General features: G+C 49.8%; 1 protein-coding gene and 1 long non-coding RNA gene across 5 annotated transcripts in view; one reads left to right on the top strand and one right to left on the bottom strand.

The window, feature by feature from the left end:
• Traf3ip2 (TRAF3 interacting protein 2) overlaps nt 1–16,593 on the bottom strand; it is a 56,585-nt gene extending 39,992 nt beyond the window's left edge. The window contains exon 1 of one of the 4 annotated variants that reach the window (XM_060373722.1): nt 16,511–16,593. In XM_060373722.1, the coding sequence (XP_060229705.1) occupies nt 16,511–16,574 (64 nt within the window). In that variant the 5' untranslated portion in view covers nt 16,575–16,593. Of the gene's footprint in view, nt 1–1,411; nt 1,549–16,510 lie in introns of those variants that run through there. The other 3 variants (XM_021657255.2, XM_060373723.1, XM_060373724.1) reach the window with 3 other exon arrangements.
• LOC132649598 (uncharacterized) lies at nt 1,388–12,926 on the top strand. The gene is made up of 4 exons (XR_009588094.1): nt 1,388–1,518; nt 9,718–9,816; nt 11,467–11,619; nt 11,828–12,926. It is a non-coding gene; the product is annotated as an uncharacterized LOC132649598 (long non-coding RNA).
• Nucleotides 16,594–24,619: the final 8,026 nt, after the last annotated feature.

Raw genomic sequence — 24,619 nt, 5'->3', positions numbered from 1 at the left:
CTCTGGAGCCTGCCTTGCCTTTCAGCAAACACATGGGACATGAGCTAAATTCAAGAAATCCCATTTCCCCCTATGTGGTTAAAGCCAAAAATGATGGCTGGATTCTAGGCAGCCCTCCTGCAGAGCTGCAGCTGACACCCCCGCCCCCACCCACCACCCCATCACCCCACCCCAGGCTGCCTGCCCTGACAGCTGCTTTACCTTCAGCCTGGAAAGCAGATGAGGGTGGGGAGGTGGAGGGGAGGGGGTGGAATTTAAAGTTTATGTGCAAGGAGACTGAGTACCTCTATGGTGTTTGATAGCATGCCAGATTCTGGGGGCTGGGAAAATACAAGACGCAAAGGCCTTCCTCGTGGACCGGTAGCAGGGATAAAATTTATATGTGTGATAATCAGTAAACAAAATAAGTTTTAGAGACCACCCATTACGATGCCCTTGTGGGGCTGCCATGGCCTTGTTTTGTTAGAAAGGAATTTAGACATAACCATGTCAACAACACACACACACAGGCACACGCACACGCACGCATGCACGCACGCAGACTTGCAGATGAAGAAATCCAGGTTTCTGGGAGCCAAAGAGAATTGCCTAAGAGATGGGCCACACAAAGCAGACGGAGAACTTGGAAGCAAGTTTTCTGTCCTCTTTTTAACTTATTAATTTGGTCTCTTCTCGCTCCCTAAAAACAAACAAAAAAATTAAAAACAAAAAACCCCACACGTCTCTGCGGTCTAAGAGGCCCCCTCGAACTACACCACCACAGAACGCAGCTTCTAAGATCAAGGTTTCTTCCCTGAGGTCCCTAGCACCATCCAGAACCAGCAAATGCCTGGCTGAATAGAATGGAGTCCTGAGGGGGTGTGAGGGTGTGGGAAGGTCTGAGGTGATGAGCGCTTCCTGATCCAAGACCGGGATCTCGATATTTTTCCCCAGCACAAGGCCAGGATAGAGAAAGACGGAGAGTTGGCCTTCTTCGGGCTCTGTCATTGACGTGTCTGGGGCTGGAAGCCAATTACTGAATCCTTTCTACCCTGGGTCCCTCCTTGGAGAAACAGTTTTGATTTGTTCTAAAGACAGAGTACTGCTATGCAGCCCAGGCCGGCCTTGAACTCTACGTAGCTTGTTTTCTTGATGGGAGCATGAGGACTGAGGACCGAAACCAGGCAGCGTGGTGGGAGTGTGCGCCTCTCCTTAAAGAGTTAAGCCCAGCACCGCCTGCCTGAAACCCTAAACCAGCGCCACATTCCCGCTGGAGCTCGGGTCTGCCCAAACCGGCCTCCGGATGAACGAGGTGAAGGTGAGGAGGGAGGGCGGAGACCAGAAGGTTCTGGCGACGGACGAGGCGGTGGACTGGAAACCCGGTCAGTGGTTAAAGGGTCCAGGGCCGGCAGGCTCCAGCGAGCCCACTTACCTAAGATGGCCGCAGGCAGGCAGGCCGGCCCAGGGGGTGGTCGCTGGCTCTGCAATCGGGGCTCCACCATGGGCCGCTCAGACCTCCCTCGCCCTCTCCAGGCCCAGGTAAGTGGTAGGGCAGGCTGTCAAAGCAGGAAGTGGATGCTATATGCAAATCTCCAAGGGGAGGAAGTCTCTACTCAGCAGTCTCCCTGTGGGCAGTGAATCAACCGCCCAGAAGTCACTTTAGTTCTTAAAACAGAAACCTCCTTCATTTACCAGCCAGGGAGCCAGCAACCAATTAGGCTGCATCCTGATTTTACCACCCAGATAAGACTGCGAGGGGTGCCCCAGCCTCGGGCTTACTGCAGAGCCTGAGAAGGTGTCTGAGCTTGACTCTTCCGGCTGCTTGTTCATTGGCAGCTGCAGACTCAGAGACCAGGGCCTCGTAATGGGAAGGAATATGAAGCAAGAGCTTTCGACTGTGTCCTTCAAACTCCCCAAAACAGATTTGCTGTTGTTAACTGAGGAGCAAGGATTCCCTGCTTACAGCCCTCTGCAGAGTGTATAAACACCACACACACACACACACACACACACACACACGTCGTTTGGCTTCTCATTCCACGATCTTAAGTTTATTTCTTCCTTTTCCTTTGTTTATTCAGTAGCCTACGGGATTTATGGCGCAGAGGGGGGATGGGTGGAGTGAGGATGACGCCACAGCTGTGTGCGGACAGTATAAATCCAGGTGGCATCCAACGCCTTGGAGGAATGGGAGCCAGTCTGGGTGTGAACCCAGTCAAGCCGGCGGGGCTCTCCACTCCATCCCAGCTGCTGGCCTCAGCCACCTGGAGAAGGTGTCTCAGAAGGAACCAGTCCTGGAAGATGGCCGCCTCCTTCCACAGTCTGACCTCAGAGGCAACTCCTAGAACGCCCTCAGCCAGGCTACACCAGGTCTACCCAAGGATGACACTTGAAGCAAATTGTTCCACACATCATAAGCAAAGGGAGTGCTGCTTGTTCTTAAAACAGAGTAAAGGCGGTACACGCTGTGGTGCATTTTTTTACAATTGGTTGTTAAAACAATAAATGTTTGTGTTTGTTATTTGTACGAATTAACACGGGAAAGTGGCTCTGAGAAATTGTTTAATGAAACATTATTTTTGACAATAGATATGATCACCCACACACTCTCACACACACACAAACACACTCACACAGATTTATGTGTCCCAGCCTCCAGGATACCACCCCTGACATTGTAGGCGATCACTGTATACCTACTGGGTGATGAAGTCAGAAATGCCTGGGCCGAACCTGGGAGCACATACCTCATATTCCCATTTTTATTAGCTCAGTCTTGAACTTCTGCCTCCAAAACTGTTATCAGATCTTAGGAGTTGGGAGAAAACAACATTCTTCATGGAATGGTTGAAAACCAGGGTAATTTGGGGAGGGGTAGCTATCAGCATTAGAGATAAGAACAGAAAGGAGAGAAGAACAGCATGGGAGGAGAGAGGGGGAGAGTGAGGAGCAGAAGGGAAGAAGGAGTTTCATTTTTCATGGCTGTCTTTAACCGGATTGAGTGGAGCCTCGACAGGGCTTCTGGAAACTTCTGCTTCTGGAACCCTTTCTGTGAGAAGTCAGGGCAGCCTTTTCTTCCAGTCTCCACCCAAGGAGAGCTGTGATGGGAGGGGAGGGTCTGTGGAGAGGCACCAAGCACTCAAGCTCTGTCTGTAGTTCCTCAGCATCCATCCTCTCAAAGTCCCTCCTGAGCTTGGGAAATGGGATGATGGCTCCTTGCTCAGAGCCTCGGCTGGGCCCCTACTGGAAAGCAGCCCAAGCATGTAAACTGTTTATAGAGAGTCTCCCGTACTGGGAAACATGTCTGAACATGCCTGGTGAGCTTCAACTGAAATACAGATGACAGAGGGCGTGCCTGAGGTCTGGGACATAAACGCCTCCCGTTCCCGGATGCTTCCGCTGCTGTCCAGATGCTCATGAGCAGCCTCGCAGGGAGCAGCTCTTCCCTGAGGACCCTTACACACTCGGTCCTCAGCGAGGTGCGCTGGCTATCACTCCCACTGTAGGTCCCTTCGAGAAACCCAGGGCTCCGAGACACGCAGTAAAGCCTTGAAGGGCACATGGCTGATTTGTGGAGCTGTCAAACTCAGAGCTGTCTCATTTCCACGTGGGCACCTTTCTTCCCTCATTTGCTCAGCTCTGGGCTGCATTTCTTACATGTCTGAGAGGAGCTTAAGTAGCTTTCTTTACACAGCTCTTGACAATGCTCAAAACGGGAAGGGAGGAAGCAATAAAGAGGCAGGGCCAGGACTGCGCCAGTCACTCTGGGCCCGTGTTTACACAGAGACTGCTGTTGGCAAAGTAGAAAGCAGCAGGTTGTGGAGTGGAGAAACTCGTCAGTCATCTCCCTCTTAGGAAAAACGTCCAGAGGTGAAGGATTTGTGTTTGCCCCGTTCTAGGGATTTCGTGGCGTTGTCAGTTAGGGCTTGTCTTGGTTGCTTTCCTATTGCCGTGAGAAGACGCCATCACCAAGGCAACTCGGAAAAGAAAGTGTTCAATTTGGGCTCACTGTTTCGGTGGGTTAGAATCCATGATGGCCAAGTGAGTGATCATTCCTCCAGTCTATCTGTCCTGCCCTGGACATACACCCTAGGCTCCCAACCCCCCAGTAAGTACTGGCCTTGGCCCTGGCATGCACTGGGTGCTGGACACACAAGCAGAAACTTGTCAGCACTTTCTTAAGTCCCCTTCAGATAAACAGGCGGTGGCAATGCAGCAGCTCTGACTGACTGACCACTAGATGAGGCAGAGGGCCCACTGAACACTGATTCCCTCCTGCTTTGCTTAGCTGCTTCAGTTCAGAAAGGAAGCCAACTCCAGAGCCTAGCCTCACCTCTGCCATCGCTACCCAGCCCTGGTTCCTGTTGCTAGCTGTCCAGGTGGCCCTTTCCTTTTGGTGACACGTTTCCTATCCTGTCGGAAGACTGGATCAGGACCTCCAGAACCTAGAAGAGGTCTTGTATCACAGACTCAGGGCAGGAGAGCGGTCTTCCTAAAAGGTCTGCACAACTTGAATGTGTCATATCCTGAGACTGGATTGTCAAGGAGATGGTGTTAGGAAGGGGTGGTTATTGAGAGCAAAGGATTGCAGAATGAGACTGGTGAAGTGTGCCCCTCCTGCTGTTTTACCACGTGAGAAGACAGAGAAGTCCCTAACCCAGGATAAAGAGGCCCTTGACAGACATGGGATCTACTGGCACCTTATTCTTGGATTTCCCAGCCGCCAGAACTTTGATAAGAAATGTCTGTTGTTTATAAATTACTCAGTCTAGGCGCTCGAGGGATGGCTCAAAGGTTAAGAACACTGACTGTTCTTCCAAAGGTCCTGAGATCGATTCCCAGCAACCATATAGTGGTTCACAACCATTTATAATGAAGTCTGGTGCCTCTTCTGACATGCAGACACACATGCAGGCAGAATACTGTATAAATAATAAATAAATAAAATCTAAATAAATAAATTGCCCAGTCTAGAATAGTCACTTTTAGCCCACAGAAGATACATCCCACACTCATAAACTGAAACCACAGAATATCAATCCCTGTATATACGGTTGTTTTCCTATGCATACATATCTATGATCACTTAATTTATAAATCAGACACAGTAAGAGATTAACAATGGCTGGTAATAAAATAGAAGTTATACCTCTATAAAATTACCAACATCATGACCTTTGTTCTTTGATGTCATAGCTAAGTAAAACAATCTTTATTGCAGCAATCTTTATTGCTGGATGTGACGGCTTGGATGTGAAATGTCCCTCACAGGCCCCCATATGTGAACATTTGTTGAGATGCTGTTTGGGGAAGGAGTGGGACCTGTGGGGTGGGATTTTTTTGGCTTTTGGAGGTGGGCCACTGGGCTCAGGTCTTTCCCTCCCCAAATGTAAGCAGCTGCTGGAAGCCCCAGCTACCCTGCTTCTCCACCCTGATGGGTTTTTCCCTAAACAACCCTCTTCTCTTTCAAGTTGGTTCTGTTGAGCATTTTGTCACAGTGTCCAGATAAGCAATCCATATAGCTGCCACACTCTTACCACAAGAAACTGAAAACTGGGCTGCTAAGTGACCTTTGGGCGTGTTGAATATTCAGTAAGGGATGCAGGACAAATTGATGGGACAGGTGGACCAACATCTTACCACACTCTTCCGATGAGGCACGGCTGTGATTTTTAAAATCACGTCTATTTATTTTGTCTATGTGTGTTTGGGGGCAGACATGTGCCACAGAGTATACATGGAGGTCAGAGGACAACTCGTGGGAGTTGGTTTTCCCCTTTCACCGTGTGGATTGTGGGGACCAAACTCAGGCCATCCAGCTTGGCAGCAGGCTCTTTTACCCAGGGAGCCATCTTTCCAGCCCCTGGAATTTAAAATGGAAGAAGCATTCGTTTCTGGAAATTTCCATTTCATATTTTCAGGCTATATTTGATGCACATGGCTGCAGGTGACTGAAGCTCAGATAAGGGGAATTACTATAATTTGTTACAGATGCAGGTACACATGAAGATAAGCCTCCTTCCCCTATAACGCTCAGATTTATTCATCTCCTTCTCTTACCAAAGGGGATCCTGGGAACAGCAGATTTGTCAAGCTACAAAATAGCCCATTAAACCATTACCCACGGCAATGGGTGCCTTTTACCAAACATTTGCATACTTCAAGGGGAGCATTCTAAAGTTCTGGGGACGAGTGAATGATTTCGTGCTCCTGGGTAGCTCTCTGTGGTTACTTGGATCGGAAGTTTGGGGCAGAGTAAGCTCTACACACCAGGCTTCCTGTTAAAACCACCACGTTCTTAGTAGCTAACCTTCGTGGGGCACTTACAGGGGGAGGGCTTTATTCAGTGGTTCAGTCCTGGCCTGGTTTCGGTGAGGTTCCTATTCTACGCCATCACCAAGAGCAGAACGAGAGGTTTCAGAAGATGCTCAAGTACTAGCACCTTGCCTTACACGTGGCCTGTCAGAGCCCCCATGTGAGGTGGGGTCTAGGGAAGGACTCTCTTTGATGAGATTGAGAAATTTATTCTAGAGGGCAACTTTCCAGAAGAAAAGTGGCAAAGAGGTCCCAGGTTCTGCTTCCTAAGAAGGGCTGAACACAGCCAGGAAGGTCAAATAAGAGAAGAGTGTTGGGAAAGAGGCAGAAGGAGGGTGACCAAATGGCCTGGAGCCCGGCAGAGAAGGAGACAGTGAGGCTGTAAGGGCTTTTGTGAGAGGCCTGACATGGAGAAAGCAAGGGGAGCAGTGAGGATCTCCAACCCCCTTTGGTGTATGACCCGAGGTGTGAGTCCTGGCATCCAGCCCTGTATTCCCCCAGTCTTCTTTAGTTGGAGCCCCACAATTGCTTGGCTTTATTGAGTTCACATAACAAGTTAGGATGAGGTCCGGCAGAATGACGAATGCCTACAGTCCTAGCACCTGAGAGGTGGAGGCTGGAGGATCAAGAATCCAAGGCTAGCCTTGGTTCCATGGTAAGCCCAAAGCCAGCCTGGGCTACACGAGATGTCGTGACCCCTCCCCCCTCAAACAAACAATAACAACAACAGAAAGAAGTCTATAATTAAAAGTAATAAATATTAGTATGTTTACTTGTGGAAACTTGGAATTCTTTTACGCTATAGGTGGGGATGTAAAATGGTATAGTGCTATGGACTATAGCATACTCATTTATTTTTTAAAGTTTATTCACTTTACATCCCGATCGTAGTCCCCTCCCTTGTCTCCTCCGAGTCCCACCATCCCTCCCCCCATCCCTCTCCCCTAGTCCACAGAAAGGGGGAGCCCTCCTCCCTTACCAGCTGACCCCAGATTATCAAGTCTCACCAGGACTGCCTACATCCTCTTCCTCTGTGGCCTGGCCAGGTGGCTCCACCAGGGGGACGTGATTAAAGAACAGGAAATAGAGTCCCTGTCAGAGACAACCCCTGCTCCCCTTACTAGGGAACCCATATGGAGAATGAGCCACCCATGGGCTGCATCTGAGCTGGGGGTCTAGGTCTTCTCCATGCATGGTTCTTGGTTGGTGTATCAGTCTCCACCGGCCCTCAGCATATTCATTTCTAAAGCTACCATATGTCCCAGCAAGTGTGTGTGTGTGTGTGTGTGTGTGTGTGTGTGTCCCCACAGGAATCTGAAGTTAAGGCTTGAGCAGTTATTCATAGCAGAGCCATCATAGTTCCATCACGATTGCTAACCAAGCAGATAAATGGGTGACAAAATGCGGAGCAGACGTAGAGTAGAATATTGCCGAGATGTAAAAAGAAATGAGGCTCTGACGTATGCCGCAACACGTACAAACCTGAGAACACCCGCATGGCGAGTAAGCCAGACATGGAAGAACGAATGTCACATGGATTACTTAGAGTACTCTTTTCAGATGAAAAGAGTTTTGGATAAATTGCAGTGGTGACGGTCACAGACATATACAATGCCCTGTGCTAGATAATTTCCTGGTGTGCACTTCGTCACAATTACATTAAAACCCAGCCCTACTCCCTCTGTGCCCCGTCTCCTCTGCACCCGGCTGTATAGCTCCCACTCGGGGAGGAACCCAGGTCACCAGCCTATGCCAGCGCCGCAGAGATTGATCTTGGTTAGCCCCGGCCTCTCTTTTCTGTGCCCTTCCTCCAACCCTTGATTTTTCTGGTGCTCAGTGTTTCTGACCTGCCCTCCCCCTCATCAAAATCTGCCGGGCTGGGGAGGGGAGGAAGGGCACCCGATCACTCATTTATACCTAAAGCACATGGTGTGAATTTGAATGAATGCACTGCCTCTCCAAGGGGTGCTTTAAGCATTTTAAGCCTCATCACCTTCTAAGAAATGAAAGGCTTTGTTTCATATTGAAGGACTTTCAGGCATCAGGGAGCGAAAGGGGGTGTTGGGGGGGATCAGAGGGGAGCCGTAGCAGGTAAGGCAACCACAACCCAAGAAATGCATTAAACGGCAGAAGCTTTAGGCCGTGCTGGAGGGAGGTGTGTTTAATGGACAGGCAGAACTGCGGGGCTCCACAAAGATGTGAAGTGTAAGGCAGGGGAGCTAAGTGGCCGGGCAGTTTACGCTAAGCCTTCCCCTTTGAGCGAGCCTTGGCTCCTGGTTTCCACATTCCGGACTCTGGTTTGTCATCGGAACTCTTCACGCCCAGGAAAAAGAATGCAGGGGGCTGATTTCCTGAGGGTATCATTTTTCCTGACAGCTCTCCATTCCTGCTCTCGGCTTGTTGCATTGTAAAATTCCTAGCAGCTGGGCTTGGCAGCCGTACATCTCTGTCCACAGAGCCTGAGCAACGTTTTTTTTTAAATGCACAGCTGGCACAGAATGCCATACAATGTCTAAGGCATACAATGTGTGTGTGTGTGCATGTGTGTGTGTGTGTATGCATATCTTTTAGGTGCTTCTGACTCAAGACCTAGGGAGTCCTAGGGAGTAGGAAAGACGCTGTGCCAACAGTGTCTAGGGTAAGAGCTTGTGTCTGACATAGACCTACTGGTTTAAGACCAGATATCACCTCCTGACTGCAAATGACCTTAGGAAGTATAACATTTTCACACCTCTGTTCCTTGCTTTGTGTAATGGGTAAGAAATGAGGTGTCTGCGTCATGGATCACCAAGGCTGCAACTGCACCAGCCTGGCTGTCACTGGCTGTGGGATATGGAGCCGCTTCCCGGCTCACAGCTTCCTGACTAAGGGCAGTGTAGCCTGAAGCCCCACCAACTCCCTGACACCCTCCTTGCCAGCACAGACCACACATGTGTACCCAGAAGCCCTTGAGGCTGTTAGAAGAGTAAATGAAATGCCCTGTGTGCTTTGTCTGGTGTTCCACTCTCCACTCGGTAAAGATTAGCTGTGATCACCCTAATAAATATTAAATAAATGCACAGTTCAGCTAGCATACCTGAATCAGATCTGAGTCAATACCGTCAGAGAAACAACTCAACTCAAAACAGTGGTTAATACTAAAATATTCATGCATAACAATGAGAAGAATTTTTATGCTAATCATTGACTAAGGATTTCTTGAATGTCAGAGAATTTAATATCAATCAGAGGCCTCCACGTGGACGAGGATACAACTGAAAAGAAGCCAGTTGTGGAAGTGCTAGGTAGCTTTTGTTGAGGCCCGCTATGACCAAGTTACTTCATGCTGGCCAAAAGAATTGACTCTGAGTTCTATCTCTGGCCTTGGGTAGAGAATTGACTATCTAAACTGCCCAAATCATTACTGTTACCTTCTCATTTAAGGGGGAATCCAGTCCGACCTGTCAATCACCCAGCCAGGAGACTACCCCTCAGGAAAGCTGATTCACCGAGACTGATGCTACAGAGACGAGGTGGGGTGAGGTAGGGGTAGACATAATCAGCCCCTTATTGAGATAATGTATGTATACCTCCGGAAGCCCCTCCCTCAATTCAGCTGTTTACAGATCTTTGCTGCTAAGATGACCTGCATTCCTGTTCTAACTCCAAAAATATAGCTTCTCCTTTCCCCCTTGTTTCTTCTTTGGATACTGGCCAGATCCTCATCAAGCTTGCATTGATTCTCTGCACATTCTCACTCTCGCTCTTTTTTTTTAAGCTTATTTATTTATATTTAATGTATATGGTGCTCTAATTGCATATATGCCTGCGCGCCCGAAGAAGGCATCAGACCCCAGTGTACATGGTTGTGAGCTATCAGGTGGTTGCTGGAAGTTGAACTCAGGACCTCTGAAAGAGCAGACAGTGCTCTTAACCACTGAGCCATCTCTCCAGCCCTGTTCTTACTTTTCCTTTAACCCCCTCCAAACCCAGTTGCTTGCTACCCTTCCTTGCTGAACCTGCCTACTCTCTTGAACCCTAATTCAAAAAGCATGTCATTCCCTTCCCTCTTCTCTGTCTCCCTCCTCCAGGCAGCTGTTTTTAGCTTGCTGGCCTGGCGCTTCACTCTCAAGCGCCAATAAAATAGCTCTTCAGGGTCCCTTGGAGTCTGTTTTATTAAGGAGACTAAGAACCCGCAAAAGGAAACCCACAAAAGCAACATGAGTTGAGTCTCACGAGGGCCTTTGGACTCTCCTTGGCTCTGCCCAGTTTGCCTAGTGGTCTCTCTGGGGACAGGCTCTACCTGGCCCCTCTGGAGACAAACTGCTGGTTGAGATCATAACATGGAAACCTGAGTATCAGCAGAGTCATCCTCACTCTGCAAGCTTGGTGCCTGGAGAATGATGCCTTCCTAGAAGAAGAAAAAAATGTGTATTCCATTAATCTGAGAGATTTTTCCCTCTCAGCTCTGCCCACTTGGCAGACTGAATGGAGAAGTAAGAATAAACACAGCCAGTGATGCTACGTGTAAAAGAAACGTTCTTAGCATCGAAGCTTACAAACAGCAGGCCAAGAAGATTACTCTGACACTGAGAAAGAGACAGAGAGAGAGAAGCAGAGACAGAGAGAGACACACAGAGAAAAATTGCACTTTTACATTATGCATAGTTTCCCTCCCCCCAAGCCCCAAAGCTCCTACATTTCTCTGGGAAAAAGGCCCTAAGTCCCTCGAGAAACTTACCCCAGAGGCAGGGAGGTAACTAGTGGCTGGCTTGTGGGCATGAGAACCTGACTTTGATCTCCAGGACCCATGGGAAAAAGAAAAAAGCCAGGTATGGTGATTCACAATTGTAATTCCAATACGATGGAAATGGAGACTGCAGTTCTCCAAGGCACTGCAGGCACATTTTGGCCAGGCAGCCTGGCTTACCTGGCAATTTTCAGATCACTAAGACTCTGGTCTCAAAAGAAGTGGTGGAGAGCACTCAAAGAATGGCACTGAAGTTGTCCTCTGACCTCTGTATGTACTATTGTACATAAAAATGAATGCACAGTGCATACCTGCAGACAAGCACATGTGTGCTTGTGCATGTGTTCACACACATGGAAATGCAAGCTCTTTCTGACCAGTCCAGTTCCATCCTTACAGGAACTATTCAGAGACTTCAAACATTTGTCTTTCCTTTTCTTTAGGTTTGGACCCAAGAAAAGCCTCTGTGGTATACTTATATACTTACTTGTTTAGTGGGAACACACCAGGCTTTTCTGACCTCTGTGGGAACAGCCTCCTGTTCCTTGAAGATGTACCAACTGACCCCCCTTTGCTCACCTGGGTCCTCCTGGGAGGTAAGGTGACTGGCTCTTTACCAGGAGGCTAACAGATGAACCCCCAAACCCATTCTTTACTCCTGCCACAGTACTTGAATAGTAACTCAGCTAAGCTGCTACCCAGGAGAAAGACTGTGGCTGCGCAAGATTGAATGTTCTAGATCAACGAGATCTGCCGTGTGGGACCTTGCAATCACACTGACCTCTTCTCCCTCCCCCATCACAGGCTAGCACAGACGTGGAATGGCAGTGAGGAGCTGCTTGAGACCATGTGGTTGACAGCAACATCCCAGGAACCATGGAACAGGATGGAAGGCAACTGGGTCGCTGAAAATACCAGACCCTCTCTCCTTTTGTAACACCATCCACGCTCTGATTTACTTGTCCGGTTGGGATTTTTCCCAGCAAGATGAGTCTCTGAAGTTCTCTCTCTCTTCCTTCACCCCATTAAAGGGTGTAGTCTCTCTTCTCTCATAACTTTAGTCACTTCCTGCCAAGGGCACTGTGGGCCAAGGCAATCCTGTTCCTAAGAATCGGGCATTTGCTGCTGACAGAGAGTTGGGACAAGGTTCAAATGAAGACTTCATCTCTCGCCTTCTCCTCCTTTGCTTCTTGACATCAGTCCTACCTGACATATGAGAACCTTTATGCGTGAACATCTTGGCTCATGCTTAATTTATAGTTTTGAGACAGGGTCTCACTAGGTAGTCCTAGTAGGCTTGTCACTCACTCTTGGAGGCTGGCTCACAACTCACAGAGATCCACCTGTGAGCCCCCACAGTGATGGAGTGAAAGGATTTGATCTCCATAATGCCACCCTCCCAGCCTTTGTTAATGTTTAAACTCTATCCTGCCCGGTTTTAGAGGACAAGTGCACAGAACCAAGGAATCCCCAAGGTTTTACCAGGGGAAGGAGAAGCCCAGGGTAGGTGGATGTCAGAGCGCCCAGGTGGTGCTACTGGATCTTGAAAGCCCATTCTACACATTTTGTTTGTTTTTGAGTGGGGCTTCATTTGTTCATTTGTCTTTTAGACAGGTTCTCAATATATAGCTTTCTTTGGCTGGCCTAGAACTTGCTACGTAGACCACGCTGGCCTGAAACTCACAGAGATCCTCCTGTCTCTGCCTTCCCAGTGGTAGAATTAAAGGCATTTGCTACCACACCTGGAAGGGGCTTTTGTTTTGCCGAGGCTAGCCTCAAACTGACCGTGTAGCCAAGAACGGTAACCTTGAATTCCTGATCCCCCTGCTGTTACCTCCCAGTAGCGGGGGGTCACAGCTGAATGCCAACCACACTGTTTGGACTTCTGGCTGTCAGAAATGAACTACAGTAGAAACGCTCACACCACAGAAATCGGCACACACTGCAAATCAGACGTTTTCCCTCTGAAGAGCCAGTGTGCACGGATGGCACTCTCCGTGGCCATCCACCCCATGGCCAGAGAAAGCCAGATCAGAGTCCATTCAGGCAGCGGCTCTGACATCAGCACAGGCAGGGTTGCTGCAGCGCTCACAGGCAGCAGAGCTCACAGGCAGCAGAGCGAGAAGCCAAGGGAAGAAAGAAGGCAGCTTGGTGACACACAACTCAGGAGCCAGTGTTGGTTCAAATTCTGGGAGTCTGACTTCAGTTGCTTTGCTTCAGGCGTATTTCAATACAGCACACTATGGCGGAAGTATTCTCATAATGATTAATCCGGTGCCACATTCCCAGCAAAGCACGACTAACTCTTCCTGAGGAACAAAGTAAGCTAGACACACATCGGACGTGACTACCCCGAAACTCTTTGTAAAGAACACAGGACACTTTCCAGAAAGATAGGTTCCATAGGTTGACTGAGAAAAACAAGTGGATGAGATGGGTCTGGAAGAGGGTCTCATGTCTGGAGAGTTTTCAGCCACACAGACTGTACAAAGATCGCCAGGCTAAAGCACGTCCGATTCAGCCTTCTGGGCAGAAAACAGGCTTTGCATTCCTTCCCATTCACTCTTCTATTATCATTTTTATTGTTGTTGTTATTATGAACAGCGTGTGCAGTGTGTGTGCTGAATGCATACGAGTGTGGCTGTTCTCACACCACGGCATGTGTGTGGAAGTCGGGGTACAGCCTGGAGTACAGGTGGGCTCTCTCCTTCCTCTGTGGGTTCTGGGGATTCAACTCAGTTGTCAGGCTTGCATGGGAAACTCTTGCTGAACCATCTCACTGGCCCCAAATACGTATTTTTAAAAGTTTCCTGTATGACACCAGTGCACAGGCAAGGTTACACAGCAATGCTCAGAAACATCTCTTACCAAAATTTAGTGTGCATGGGCTGAGGACATAGCCCCGAGGGGTCTGCATGTGACCCTGGATTCAGCCTCCTGCACTGAAAAAGTGTTTTCTTCTTGTAGTGGATGTATGTATAAATTGCTTGACGACAGATTATAAGTTTAGATGGGGTTGATCTAGGAATGTGGATTCTGTGTGTGTGTGTGTGTGTGTGTGTGTGTGTGTACATGTGTGCATGCTTCTAAGGACTGAGTCCAGAGCCTTGCTCATACTCTGTAAGCACTCCACCTCTGGATCCATCCCTAACACAATCTCAGCTGCTACTCAGGTCCATACTGTGCTGACCACAGTTGAGTAATTCTGCTAAAATGTCGGCACCACGGGGTTCTGAGGGCCCTTCACTTTGTCAGTTATCAGGATTTCCAATTGGAATTATCTTATCCCTAAACCCTGGCCTAATAGACTCTGTATGTGTGTGTGTGTGTGTGTATAGAGGGGGGGCTATTATGACCTCTCTTTTGTCCTACTGTGGGTCATGTGACACAAGCCTCCCTTGAAAGATGGTGAATCCCTCTTCTGAGTTGCTATCACACTGATGCAGTGTTTCTTCAGCACCAGGCTGTGATGGGATGAAGGAAACTTTCACTTTCAAGCAAGTCTCCCAATTTGGTTTCTGTTGCTGTCATAAAACATGACCCAGAGGCAAGTTGGCTTACACTTTCACGTTGCACTCCACCATCTGAGGAAGTCAGGGCAGGAACCTGGAGACAGGAGCAGAGGCCAAGGAGGGGTGCTGTTCCCTGGCTTGCTTTCTACTTCTGCTCAGCCTGCTTCCTTACTCAACCCAGGGCCACCTGCCCATGGCGGCACTGCCCACAGTAAGCTGGGCTTGCCTCAATCAATCAGTCAGTAATCAACCCCCACAGACATGGCCACAAGCCAATCCTGGATGTCAAGCTGACAACTAAGAACTGCCGTATTTTCCTAAATGTGCCATTTCCCTCTGCCTGCCCTGCCCGCCAGCTTACACCTCCAGAATTCAGGTATACGCATTCTGTGTATTTCATTGTCCTTTCTTGTTGTATATGCAAAGACTGGGGCCTTGCGAAAATAGTCCTGACCTTTGAGGCACCTGCCCGGAGAACTGAGTGGGATGAGAACAGGGCAGGGCAGGTGGAAGAGGATCTGCTAAGCCAGCACCTCCCTAATCCTTTCTCATCACGGGCTGAGACTTCAGATCCTAAACACGCAGGGCTCCCCTTAGTGCTAGCAACAGCATTGGGATTGTGAAAGCCATAACCAGACGCTAGAGCACCTATTCTACCTACACGGCTTCTGTTGCTTAAAGGCTTGTGCTATGTGGTGCTCCTATCCTCCCTAAGTCCACACATCCCAGGCCCTGCCAAGCTGTGCCTTGGGAGAGAGAGCCTTGTTTGACGGATGTAGCACTCAGTGAGGGCAGGCAAGATCTAATCGTAGCTGCTCAGGCGATGACTCCCAGTGCCCTGAAACCCACACCTCTCTATCAGGTTGTACATTTGCCAAACTTGTCTTGAAGCAGGTTGTAAGCGGAGGTTTCCTGCTCAGCTCGTGACTTGACATCCCTCCACCTCCCATCCCCACCCCTTCGGGTCAGAGGCAGCAGCCAGTGGTTCCGCTGTGCAAAGGCCTGATGTTTTCAGGACACCTCGGAACCTCTTAAACCTTCCTCATCTCTGAAGCTGCTCTGAGAGGCTAAGAGCCCCCACCTCACTCTCTACAGAATTTTTGGAGGTAGCTCACAGCTACCTCCCACTCTGAAATACCACGAAATATGGATGCAGCTTCCCCTCACCACCACCAAGAGAGTGCTGAGGGCTGCTCTTTGCCTCTTCTGTTCCTGCCATTCTTCCTATTTGCCCAAAGGTCACCATCACAATTGTGTCATACACAACAGATTTTCTCTGGAGGTTTTGAGGGGCGGTAAAGGAGGATTTTCAGTTCCCGAGAGAGCAAGTAAATGGTTTAAAGTGGACTGTGTGGTGTTGGAAGTCAGCCTGGCCTCTCCGCCTAAGCTGGCAGCTCACTGGTCAGCTTTCACCTTGGGTGTTGCCCTCTCTCCAGAGCCCTTCTCTTCCTCTCAGGGCCTCGGGTCCACATCTCAGAACCAGACAAGGAAGGCAAGAATCGTGCAGCTTTAATCAGCCATCGTCATCCAGTCCCTTTCCTTGATGGCAATGCGTTCCCAACCATTTCTGATGTTTGGCCTGTTCCCAGCCAACCCAAAAAGACAGCAATTCCATGGGCGGCCACCTTAGCACCGAGATCAATACCATCCCTGTGTTTAATTTACTCGTAGTGACTAGCAGAAAATAAATAAGTAGAAATCAGGAAACGGTTTGGTAACTCCACTTCTGGATCCAACCCAAAGGACTGGAAGCAAGCACTTGAACGGTTATTTGTGCGTGCACCCATGTTCAAAGCAGCGTCTGACTCAATGGCCCAGCAGTGCGGAACGCTGACATGGCTACCAGCAGATGGACAAAATAAGGCGCATGCGTACAACGGACTGGGCCCTTAGGAGGAGCTGCCCTGTGACTCCTGTGACGACACAGAAGAGCATGCGGGGTTGGAGAACTGGCCCACTGGGTTAAGGTGCTTACCGTACAAGTTGATCCCAGCCTGGAAGGAGAGGCTCCTGAAAGTCGTCCTCTGTCCTGGACACATACATGTGGTACATGTGTGCCTGTAAAACACACCCATAGAGTAATAATAATACATATCAGCTTCCCAGATACAGGAAGGGGAAATAGCGGCTGCCAGGAGCTGAGGAGGAGAGAGAGATGAGGACTTCCTGTGAGTGGACCAAATGGACCATTTGTGCTTTAGTGGCGGAAAATGGCGATGGCTCTACCCCACAGAGTGGATGTGCTCATTGCCACTGAACTACACACTTGGAATTAGACAAAGAGCCCCGTGAGGATTGCGTTGCGTGTACCCTTTATCACAGCATAACACCCCCCCCCCCCGTGAGGAGTTTGAATTCTTTTATCCTCTACCCCTGCAGGCAAGGTGCCGCCCCACACCCATCCCCCGGGGACCCCTAGATGGGGGCAGGTGCAGACGTAGGGCCGGGAGGGCCAGCGCAGAGGCTGTGAGTGGCGCAGCTGTGCCTGGGCAGCCGAAGGGGCTGTTTCCCAGTCTGCCTCTCCTTGGGATGCAGTGTCAACACTTGCTCCCAGGTAAGCCCCACCCCCCGCCCCCACCGAGACCCCAAACGCTTTGCCGCTCTCCGCTTTCACCTGTCTTTTGATGGAGTGGGAGCCAGCTCTCTCCCTGGGATTATTATTCAGAACAAGCAGCAAGCGATTAAGTGCAGCAGTTGAAATTTATTGTGTGCTTGCCGTAACTCAGAGCCGGCCTCTGCCGGGTGTTTATTTTTCACTGCTGAAGCACTGCGAAAGGCAGCCCCGGAGCATGAGAATTTAGAGCACGCGCACCCTTGTGCAGCGTCCCTGGCTGCCGCCCTTCCCCTGGCCTCACCCCCTGAAGCCCACAGGGCTGGAATTCTTGGAAGGTTCGTGTTTTTGTGCCTGGTGTGTGTGGCTGGTGACTCAATTCATTTCAGGGGGCCCAGTCATTAACTCCTGACTAACCTGTCAGCACAGGCCACCCCCACGCCCCGGCTGCCTCAGAAACCTCCACGGTCTGAGGCTGTGTCTCAGAATGAGCAGCGAACCCCGTGTGCCCTGTACCCTCTTTCTGGATTAAGGGTGCCAAGGGGCAGCTTGGGACTCCTCCAGCTCCCGGCCCCTCCTCCTGCCTCACCCCACTTCCCCTTACCCTACTCCCCACCCCACAAAGTGACTGTCTAGAGAGGACTGTAAGTATTGGTCCTAACAAGGCAGAACAAAGGCCCGTGTGCTCATTGAGTGCTATTTGGAGTGCGTGACAATTTCTGAGCACAAATGGAAAAAGAAAAAAAAAAAAGGAGAGAAAGAAGGCTTGAAATCTATAGCTGGCTTTTATCAAACCAGAACTTGTAGGTCCTGGCTGACAATCAGCCAACAGCTCAAAACCACGAGGGACCCTTCTCAGGCGCAGCTTCTGGCTGGCTATTAGCTCGCAGCAGCCTTCTGACCCTTTTTCCTGGGAAGTAACAGCTGGCAGCTGGCAAGGGGGCTGGCGGAGTGGGCAGCTTCTGCATCTCTGGGAACGGATGTAAGATTGGCAGGGAAGAAGGCATTTAAAATATGACGATTATAAGCATTTTCCACTCGCCTCTCTTTTATTATGCGTTCGGATTCTGGCTCTGATTGCTAAAATGTATTGTGTGCTAAGGAGCTTTGATGGCACCGCACACCCCCTCCCCCCCTTAACCATAGCTATCCCAGCTTTTTCTCTGTGACTAACATCAGCCTAGATAATGATGGATTCCGAGAGTGTTTTCTGCTCAGCTCTCTTTCAGACAGTTCTCAGTAACAAAGATGATGGACAAACGGCTGTGGGATTGAGCTCAGGTGTGGGTGTGGTGACTAACCGGAACAGCTTTAGCTTACTCGGGCCCGTTGGTCAAGGCCCTGTGTGGTATCACAGCACTAGGGAAGAATGGAAATTGGGATGGAGTCAAGGGCAGATGGATTAACTGCCAGTAGAATGGATAAAGAACAATTTAGCCTGCTTTCTTTCTTGTATGTGCTAAAGGCACTCTGTCTTTTTCCAGAAAGGGTGGAGGTGGGCACATAGGATGAGAATCCCTGGTGAGCAGCAAGCAGACAGAGGGAGAGAATAAGACCCCTCATGCTTCCAAGGACCTGTCCAGTGATGGTGAGGGCATTATCTGTGTAACACCACATGAGGAGGGCTGGCGTTTAGGAATCAGTGGGTGTGAGAGAAGCAGGTAAGACTCACGACTTGCCACGTGACTTAGCTAGGGTTCCATTGCTGTGAAGAGACACTGTGACCATAGCAAGTCTTACGAAGGAAAACATTTCATTGGGGCTGGCTCGCAGTTTCAGAGGTTTAGTCCATTACCGACATGGCGGGACGTGACAGCCTGCAGGCAGACACGGTGCTGGAGAAGGAACCGAGAGTTCTACGTCTTGATCTGCAGGCAGCAGAAGGAGGCTGTGTGCCACACTAGGTGCAGCCTGATCATACGAGACCTCAAAGCCCGCCCCCACAGTGACACACCTCCTCCAACAAGGCCACACTTCCTGCCATGCCCTATGGGCCAAGCATTCAAACATACGAGTGTGGGGGTGGGGCATTTCCATTCAAACCACCACAGCATGTGCAACTTCTGTATGAACTGTTCTTAGTCATGCTGACACATGGATAAAAAAAAAAACAAACTTGAAGTTGGAAGGAACATCTGTCATCTTGTTCCTACTCTGCATCAGGAGCACATGGGCCTTCCAAAGAGAGAAACGGCTTTCAGGTGTCCAGAAGCCCCAGGGAAAGGCCACACTATTCTTCAATGAATAATGACGCTTCCTTGTTTGAAGGCTCGCGGACCTGAGCTTTCTTTGCAGCCAGAAATGGCTGGCACCCTGTCTGGAGGGGCTGATGCATAACCAGGGGACCACGTCAGCCTTGCTCAGGGGAACTCCATGTCTCATGTGGCAGCACACTTTGATTTGTGGCTAAGAAATAAAGGAGAAAGGGAAATGTGCTGAGCTTACTGAAGCCCAGTGGTTGCCACTTCACCAACTACTTCTTCATCCTCTTGCTGGTGCATGATGCTGACCCGGGGGAACCGAAGACGTTTCCTGTGAAATAGGGTAGCACTCTGTATTTATGAGCTAGACGACTTGAGTTAGCAGAAGTACCGCAGAACTGCTGGTCTCCAGCCCTACCGGCCACCGTGCGTCCTGGGAACGGTTCCCGTCAGCCCGCGACCACATGTAAAATAGGCAAAGTCCGTCGTTAGAATCTCTCTCCCTGCCCTCTTGCTGGGCTTTATTTCTTCACTGTTTCCCAGCTCACCCCCAAGGTAGTTACCGCTCTCCAGCTCCGGGAAAACAAAATAAACGACTTTATACTAAAGTGTGGTTGGTTCCCTGTGACTTCTGCCCCAAAGGCATCTGAATTCTACGCCTGTCTGGATCCAATCAAGAAGGACAAACTACACTGTGATTTGAATAGGCAACATATAATACAAAGAATTATTCACTTAAATAAGGAATTAAACCAACAAAGAATTGGCAATAAGAAGCAAAGAGAAGTCTAAAAGGTATAAGAATGGCAGACGTAGAGAACAGCCCTTGAAGGCAGAGATGAATTTCTCCGGAGGGCCAAGCTCAGACCTTTTGAAGAGGGCACGGCTTTGGCACAAGATGGCAGAGAAGACTCCGGGATGCTACAGCACAGACGCAGACTAGAACTCTGTCCTCCGGGTTGTTGAAACAGCTGGTGAGATAGCTCACCACAGCTTGAGGTAGCAGAAGTGCCACAGAGCTGCTGCTCTCAAGTGCTGCTGGCCACTGTGCAGCCTAGGAGCTCACGCTTGAGGCAGCTGGTGCTATAGGAGCTGGAGGGCCACGGGTATGAAGAGCAGGAGGGCACCAGGGCAAGGAAACCTCACTTCCCCACTGCCTCTCCAGTGCCTTCCACTGAAAAGCTTAACATTGTATTCGCCACAAAAACAAAACAAACAAACAAAAAACCACAACCCGATCCCCCACCCCCCAAAAAACCCAAAAACCATTCGAAGGCCACGGCTCTATTTTTGAAGAGTATTCAACGAAGGACACATGTGGAGCTAAGTGCCAATGTGCTGATAATTAGCACGTGCTTTAAGAGCAGGAGACCCAGGTAATGAACGGTTCAGTGGGTAAGAATGCGATGCAAGTGTGAGGACCTGAGGTCAAATCCCATCACCCAGATATGATCAATGTGCCTGTTACCCCAGCATTATGGACCAATGACAGCCAGGTCCCTGTAGCTCTCTGGCTAGACAGAGTAGCCGAAGCAGTGAACTTCCGGCCCAGTAAGGAAATAAGGCTCACCGTGACAAGACACCTGACGTCTTCCTCTGGCCTCTGCGTACACGCCCACGGATACGCAAAACTACACACACACAACCAAAACGACAAAAGGAATGTGCTCCGCAGCATGAATTTCTAGGAGCACAGTTCCACGCTAGGCTGAAGGAGAGCTTAGCCAGGAGTGTGTGTGCACGTGGAGGCTGGAGAATGACCTTAGGTGTCACTCTGGGAAACACCACCCACCTTCTCCACGCAAGGTCTCTCCGTAGACTGGCTGGCCAGCCCACCCCAGGGATCCTCCCGTCTCCACTTCCAGCGCAGTGATTAAAAGGGAGGGCTGGCATTTCCGCATGAGTTCAGCAGAATGAACTCGGGTCTCCATGCTTACAAAGCAAGCGCTTTACCAACTGCCTGGAACCTCCTTAACAGAGGCCATCTAACAGCCCGTGAATCAGCCATGTCGGCGACAGAAAGGTAACTGAGGACTAGGTGAGACTATTAAGTGTTGCTGTGACTCAGGACAGGCCTTAAACTCTCAGCTCAAGTTCATCTCTAGGCCTAGATGATGCTGGGGCCAGTTAGATCCCACCACTTTCATTTCTGCTTTTAAACACATGGGAAGACCCATACTCGACAGCTGCTTTGCTCTGGAGTGCGCACCGAGTCCCATGCGTTGGAATGGAGCCAGCTAGCTGCTGACATCCAGGGGAAGACTCCCAAGGAGCCTTAGGGAATAGTGGCTTTGAGTGTGGGAAAGCCTGACTCACAGCCCACGGTAAAGACACTCAAAAGATCTGCTCACCCCACCCTCCATGGGGCTAAATTGTAGTAGGAAGACCCCGAGAATGCTGAGATTTTTGTGACTGAAGCTATTGTCGGACTAGGAGAGCAGAGAATTTGAGGATCGTATCAGTTCAGACTTAGCAGAGCAATGGGGCCCATGATTCCCGTTGCTTGAAGAAGCTGAGCCATATATTCTCCTTCGTTATGGCTCACAGTGGGATTTCACAGGGTGCAGCAAACAGGATGAAGCATGTGCCCCTTGGCCACTTCCCTGTTGCTGACACTATGGAGAGGTGATCGATCATGAGGGTCCTAGCTAACCCCATTGGTCGATTAAACCACCTATGAGTCTATAGCTGCATTAACGGGCTGTTGGGAAGAGGAGCCCACTCAGGAATCGGGTCACTGGGGCGGAGGGTGCCTTTGAACCACGTGTCTTGGCCCTGTGTAATGCCCAAAATTAACCTGTAAGCCCTACCTGTCCAGGAACTAGGTAACTTCCTGGAATTCTGGGAGTTGTAGTTCTTGGGAAATAACAAACCTATAGGTTTGTCCTTATAAGCCCCTGCAACATGTAGCTCGAGGCGATTCCTGTTGGGAAATACAGGAGAATGATCCTGACCAAAGTCCATCTCTGGGTCGGTATTTAATACCTAATGCTTGCTTTAAATTTAGCCCAAAATGGCAGAGTCGGTTTTTCTGGCGAAGAGCAGGATTAACACCCGGATCTTTCTTTCCTGTGGCCACAGGGAGGTGGACCCTGAGGTCCTGCCTCACCACAGCCCAGAAACAACAGAGCCAGCTGACCAAACCTGAAACCACAAGTCACAGCATTCCTCCCTGGAGCTGTTTGTGTTTGTTTGTTTTTTAAATAGTCTTTTTCGGGGAGAGGTGCCCATGGGTGTTGCACGTGGTTGTCAGAGAACGACTTTGCAGAACTAGTTCTCTCTTTCCTTCTTTACATAGATTCCCAGGCTCCAACCCAGGCTTCTGCAGCAAGCTCTTGACTCACTGTGTTAGTTACAGTTAACATCGCTGTGATGAAACATTGTGACCAAAAGCAACTCTGGGAGGAAAGGGTTTAATTTGGTTTACATATCCTGAATCACAGTCCACTGAGGGAAGCCAGTGCAGGAACTCAGTCCAGGCAGGAACATGAAGGCAGGAACTGGTGCAGAGGCCATGGAGGAAAGCTGCTTGCGGGCTCGCTCAGCCTGTCCAAGAAGTGCCCGCCTACTCACAACCTACCAAACCCTCCACATCAACCACTAATTAAGAAAATGTCCTACCAGAAAAACTGAGCCCTCGAGGTCCTGAAGAGAATGATACACCAACCAAGGACAATGCATGGAGAGGACCTAAAACCCCAGCTCAGAGGTAACCCATAGACTCAGTCTCCAAGTGGGGTCCCTAGTAAGGGGAGCAGGGGCTTTCTCTGGCATGAACTCAGTGGCAGGCTCTCTGATCACCTCCCTCTCGGGGAAGAGTGTGTGCAGCCTTGCCAGGCTATGGAGGAGGACAATGTAGCCAGTCCTGATGAGACCTGATAGGCTAGGGTCAGGTAGAAGGAGAGGAGGTCCTCCCCTATCAGTGGACTAGGGGAGGGGCATAGGGGGAGAAGAGGGAGGGTAGGATTGGGAGGAGATGAGGGAGGGGGCTACAGCTGAGATACAAATTGAATACATTGTAATAAATGATGATAATAATAATAATAATAAAACAATTTTGTAAAAGAAAAAAAGAATGTCCTACAGGCTTGCCCACAGCCTGATCTTATGGAAACATTTTCTCAGCTGATGCTCCCTCCCCTCAGATGACTCTAGCTTGTGTCAAGTTGACACAAAACTAGCCAGTGCACCCCATGGGCCATCTCAGATAGTTTTCTTACAGTACAGACACCTAGCTAACACATCCACTGAACAAAGTCTCCACGAGGCTCAACATTAGGGGGGGTCTTGTCTTTCCCCTCCTCTCTGGGAGCTGGTCATTGTCACAAACAGGCTGGAAGCCATTGCGCACAACTGGATGCACAAGAGAACCCCATTCGGTAAAAGAAGTCCTGAGCAGGCTCAGCTGCCCCAGGTGGAGCCTCAGGCAACTCTAGGACTCCAAGATGTGGATGGGTAGAAAAGGAGATGCATTGCATGTGGGCTTCCTTCTGATGAGCAGAAGCCAGCAAGGTATCTTCCCCAGCATCCTCAGATTTGTAAAAATTTAATTAATTAATGGCTATCAGGCTTTGTACAGGCCAGGGAACCTCTTGGCTTGGGAGCCTGTGACCCCCAACCTTTGTGAGGCTCTCAGCCTCTCAGGGGGTGCTTGTGGGACACCATGGGGTCCATAGAGATCTCCTAAGCTCTGTATCCTGTAAGCCAACACCCTCCAAGTAAATCACCCTTAACAGCAGCGCGACGCAGCATAAAGTTTACGGAGGGTGCACATAAATTTGGGACTGGAAATAGCAGAGTTTCCTGTGGTGACAGGCAGCAGGCCCGGCGTGTTTCTATGCCCCTCACCCCAGCCACGGGGCTGCAGCAGCAGCAGGGAACAGAAGGAGTGTCCGAGGAAGGAGAGGGCACCCGGTACCTGGCTGCATCTGAGTCCAAACTCCAACACTGCTTTTGGTGTTGTGGAGTCCGCTTGATAAACTGGAGGCAGCTCCCTCCAAACCCAGGCAGACACCTTCTCTCTAGAGGTTTTGGTGAACTACTGGGAAGGGGTAATGGGAGGAGAAAGGAAGAGAATATACTTTTGTTCTCTCGCCTTCTACAGAGTTCCACTTTAGGATCTTGCTTGGGGACCAACGACCTCTAAAGGGATGCACTAAAGCTGACATCCTTGGGTGCTTTGATTCTGATGTCAGCCTGGCCTTTCCCTATAGGTTTGCTTCAAGAGCTGCATTTTCAGCTCATCACTGTGGTATCTGTGAGCGCAAGGGACCATGGAGTCTGCAGGGCTGAGGGCATCTCATAAAGGCCCAAGCCCCAGACTTAGGTTCTG

The sequence above is a fragment of the Meriones unguiculatus genome, chromosome 20 (genome assembly GCF_030254825.1).
Source record: "Meriones unguiculatus strain TT.TT164.6M chromosome 20, Bangor_MerUng_6.1, whole genome shotgun sequence".
In the NCBI taxonomy this organism is placed as follows: Eukaryota; Metazoa; Chordata; class Mammalia; order Rodentia; family Muridae; genus Meriones; species Meriones unguiculatus.
This window is presented reverse-complemented; position numbering and strand designations above follow the sequence as displayed.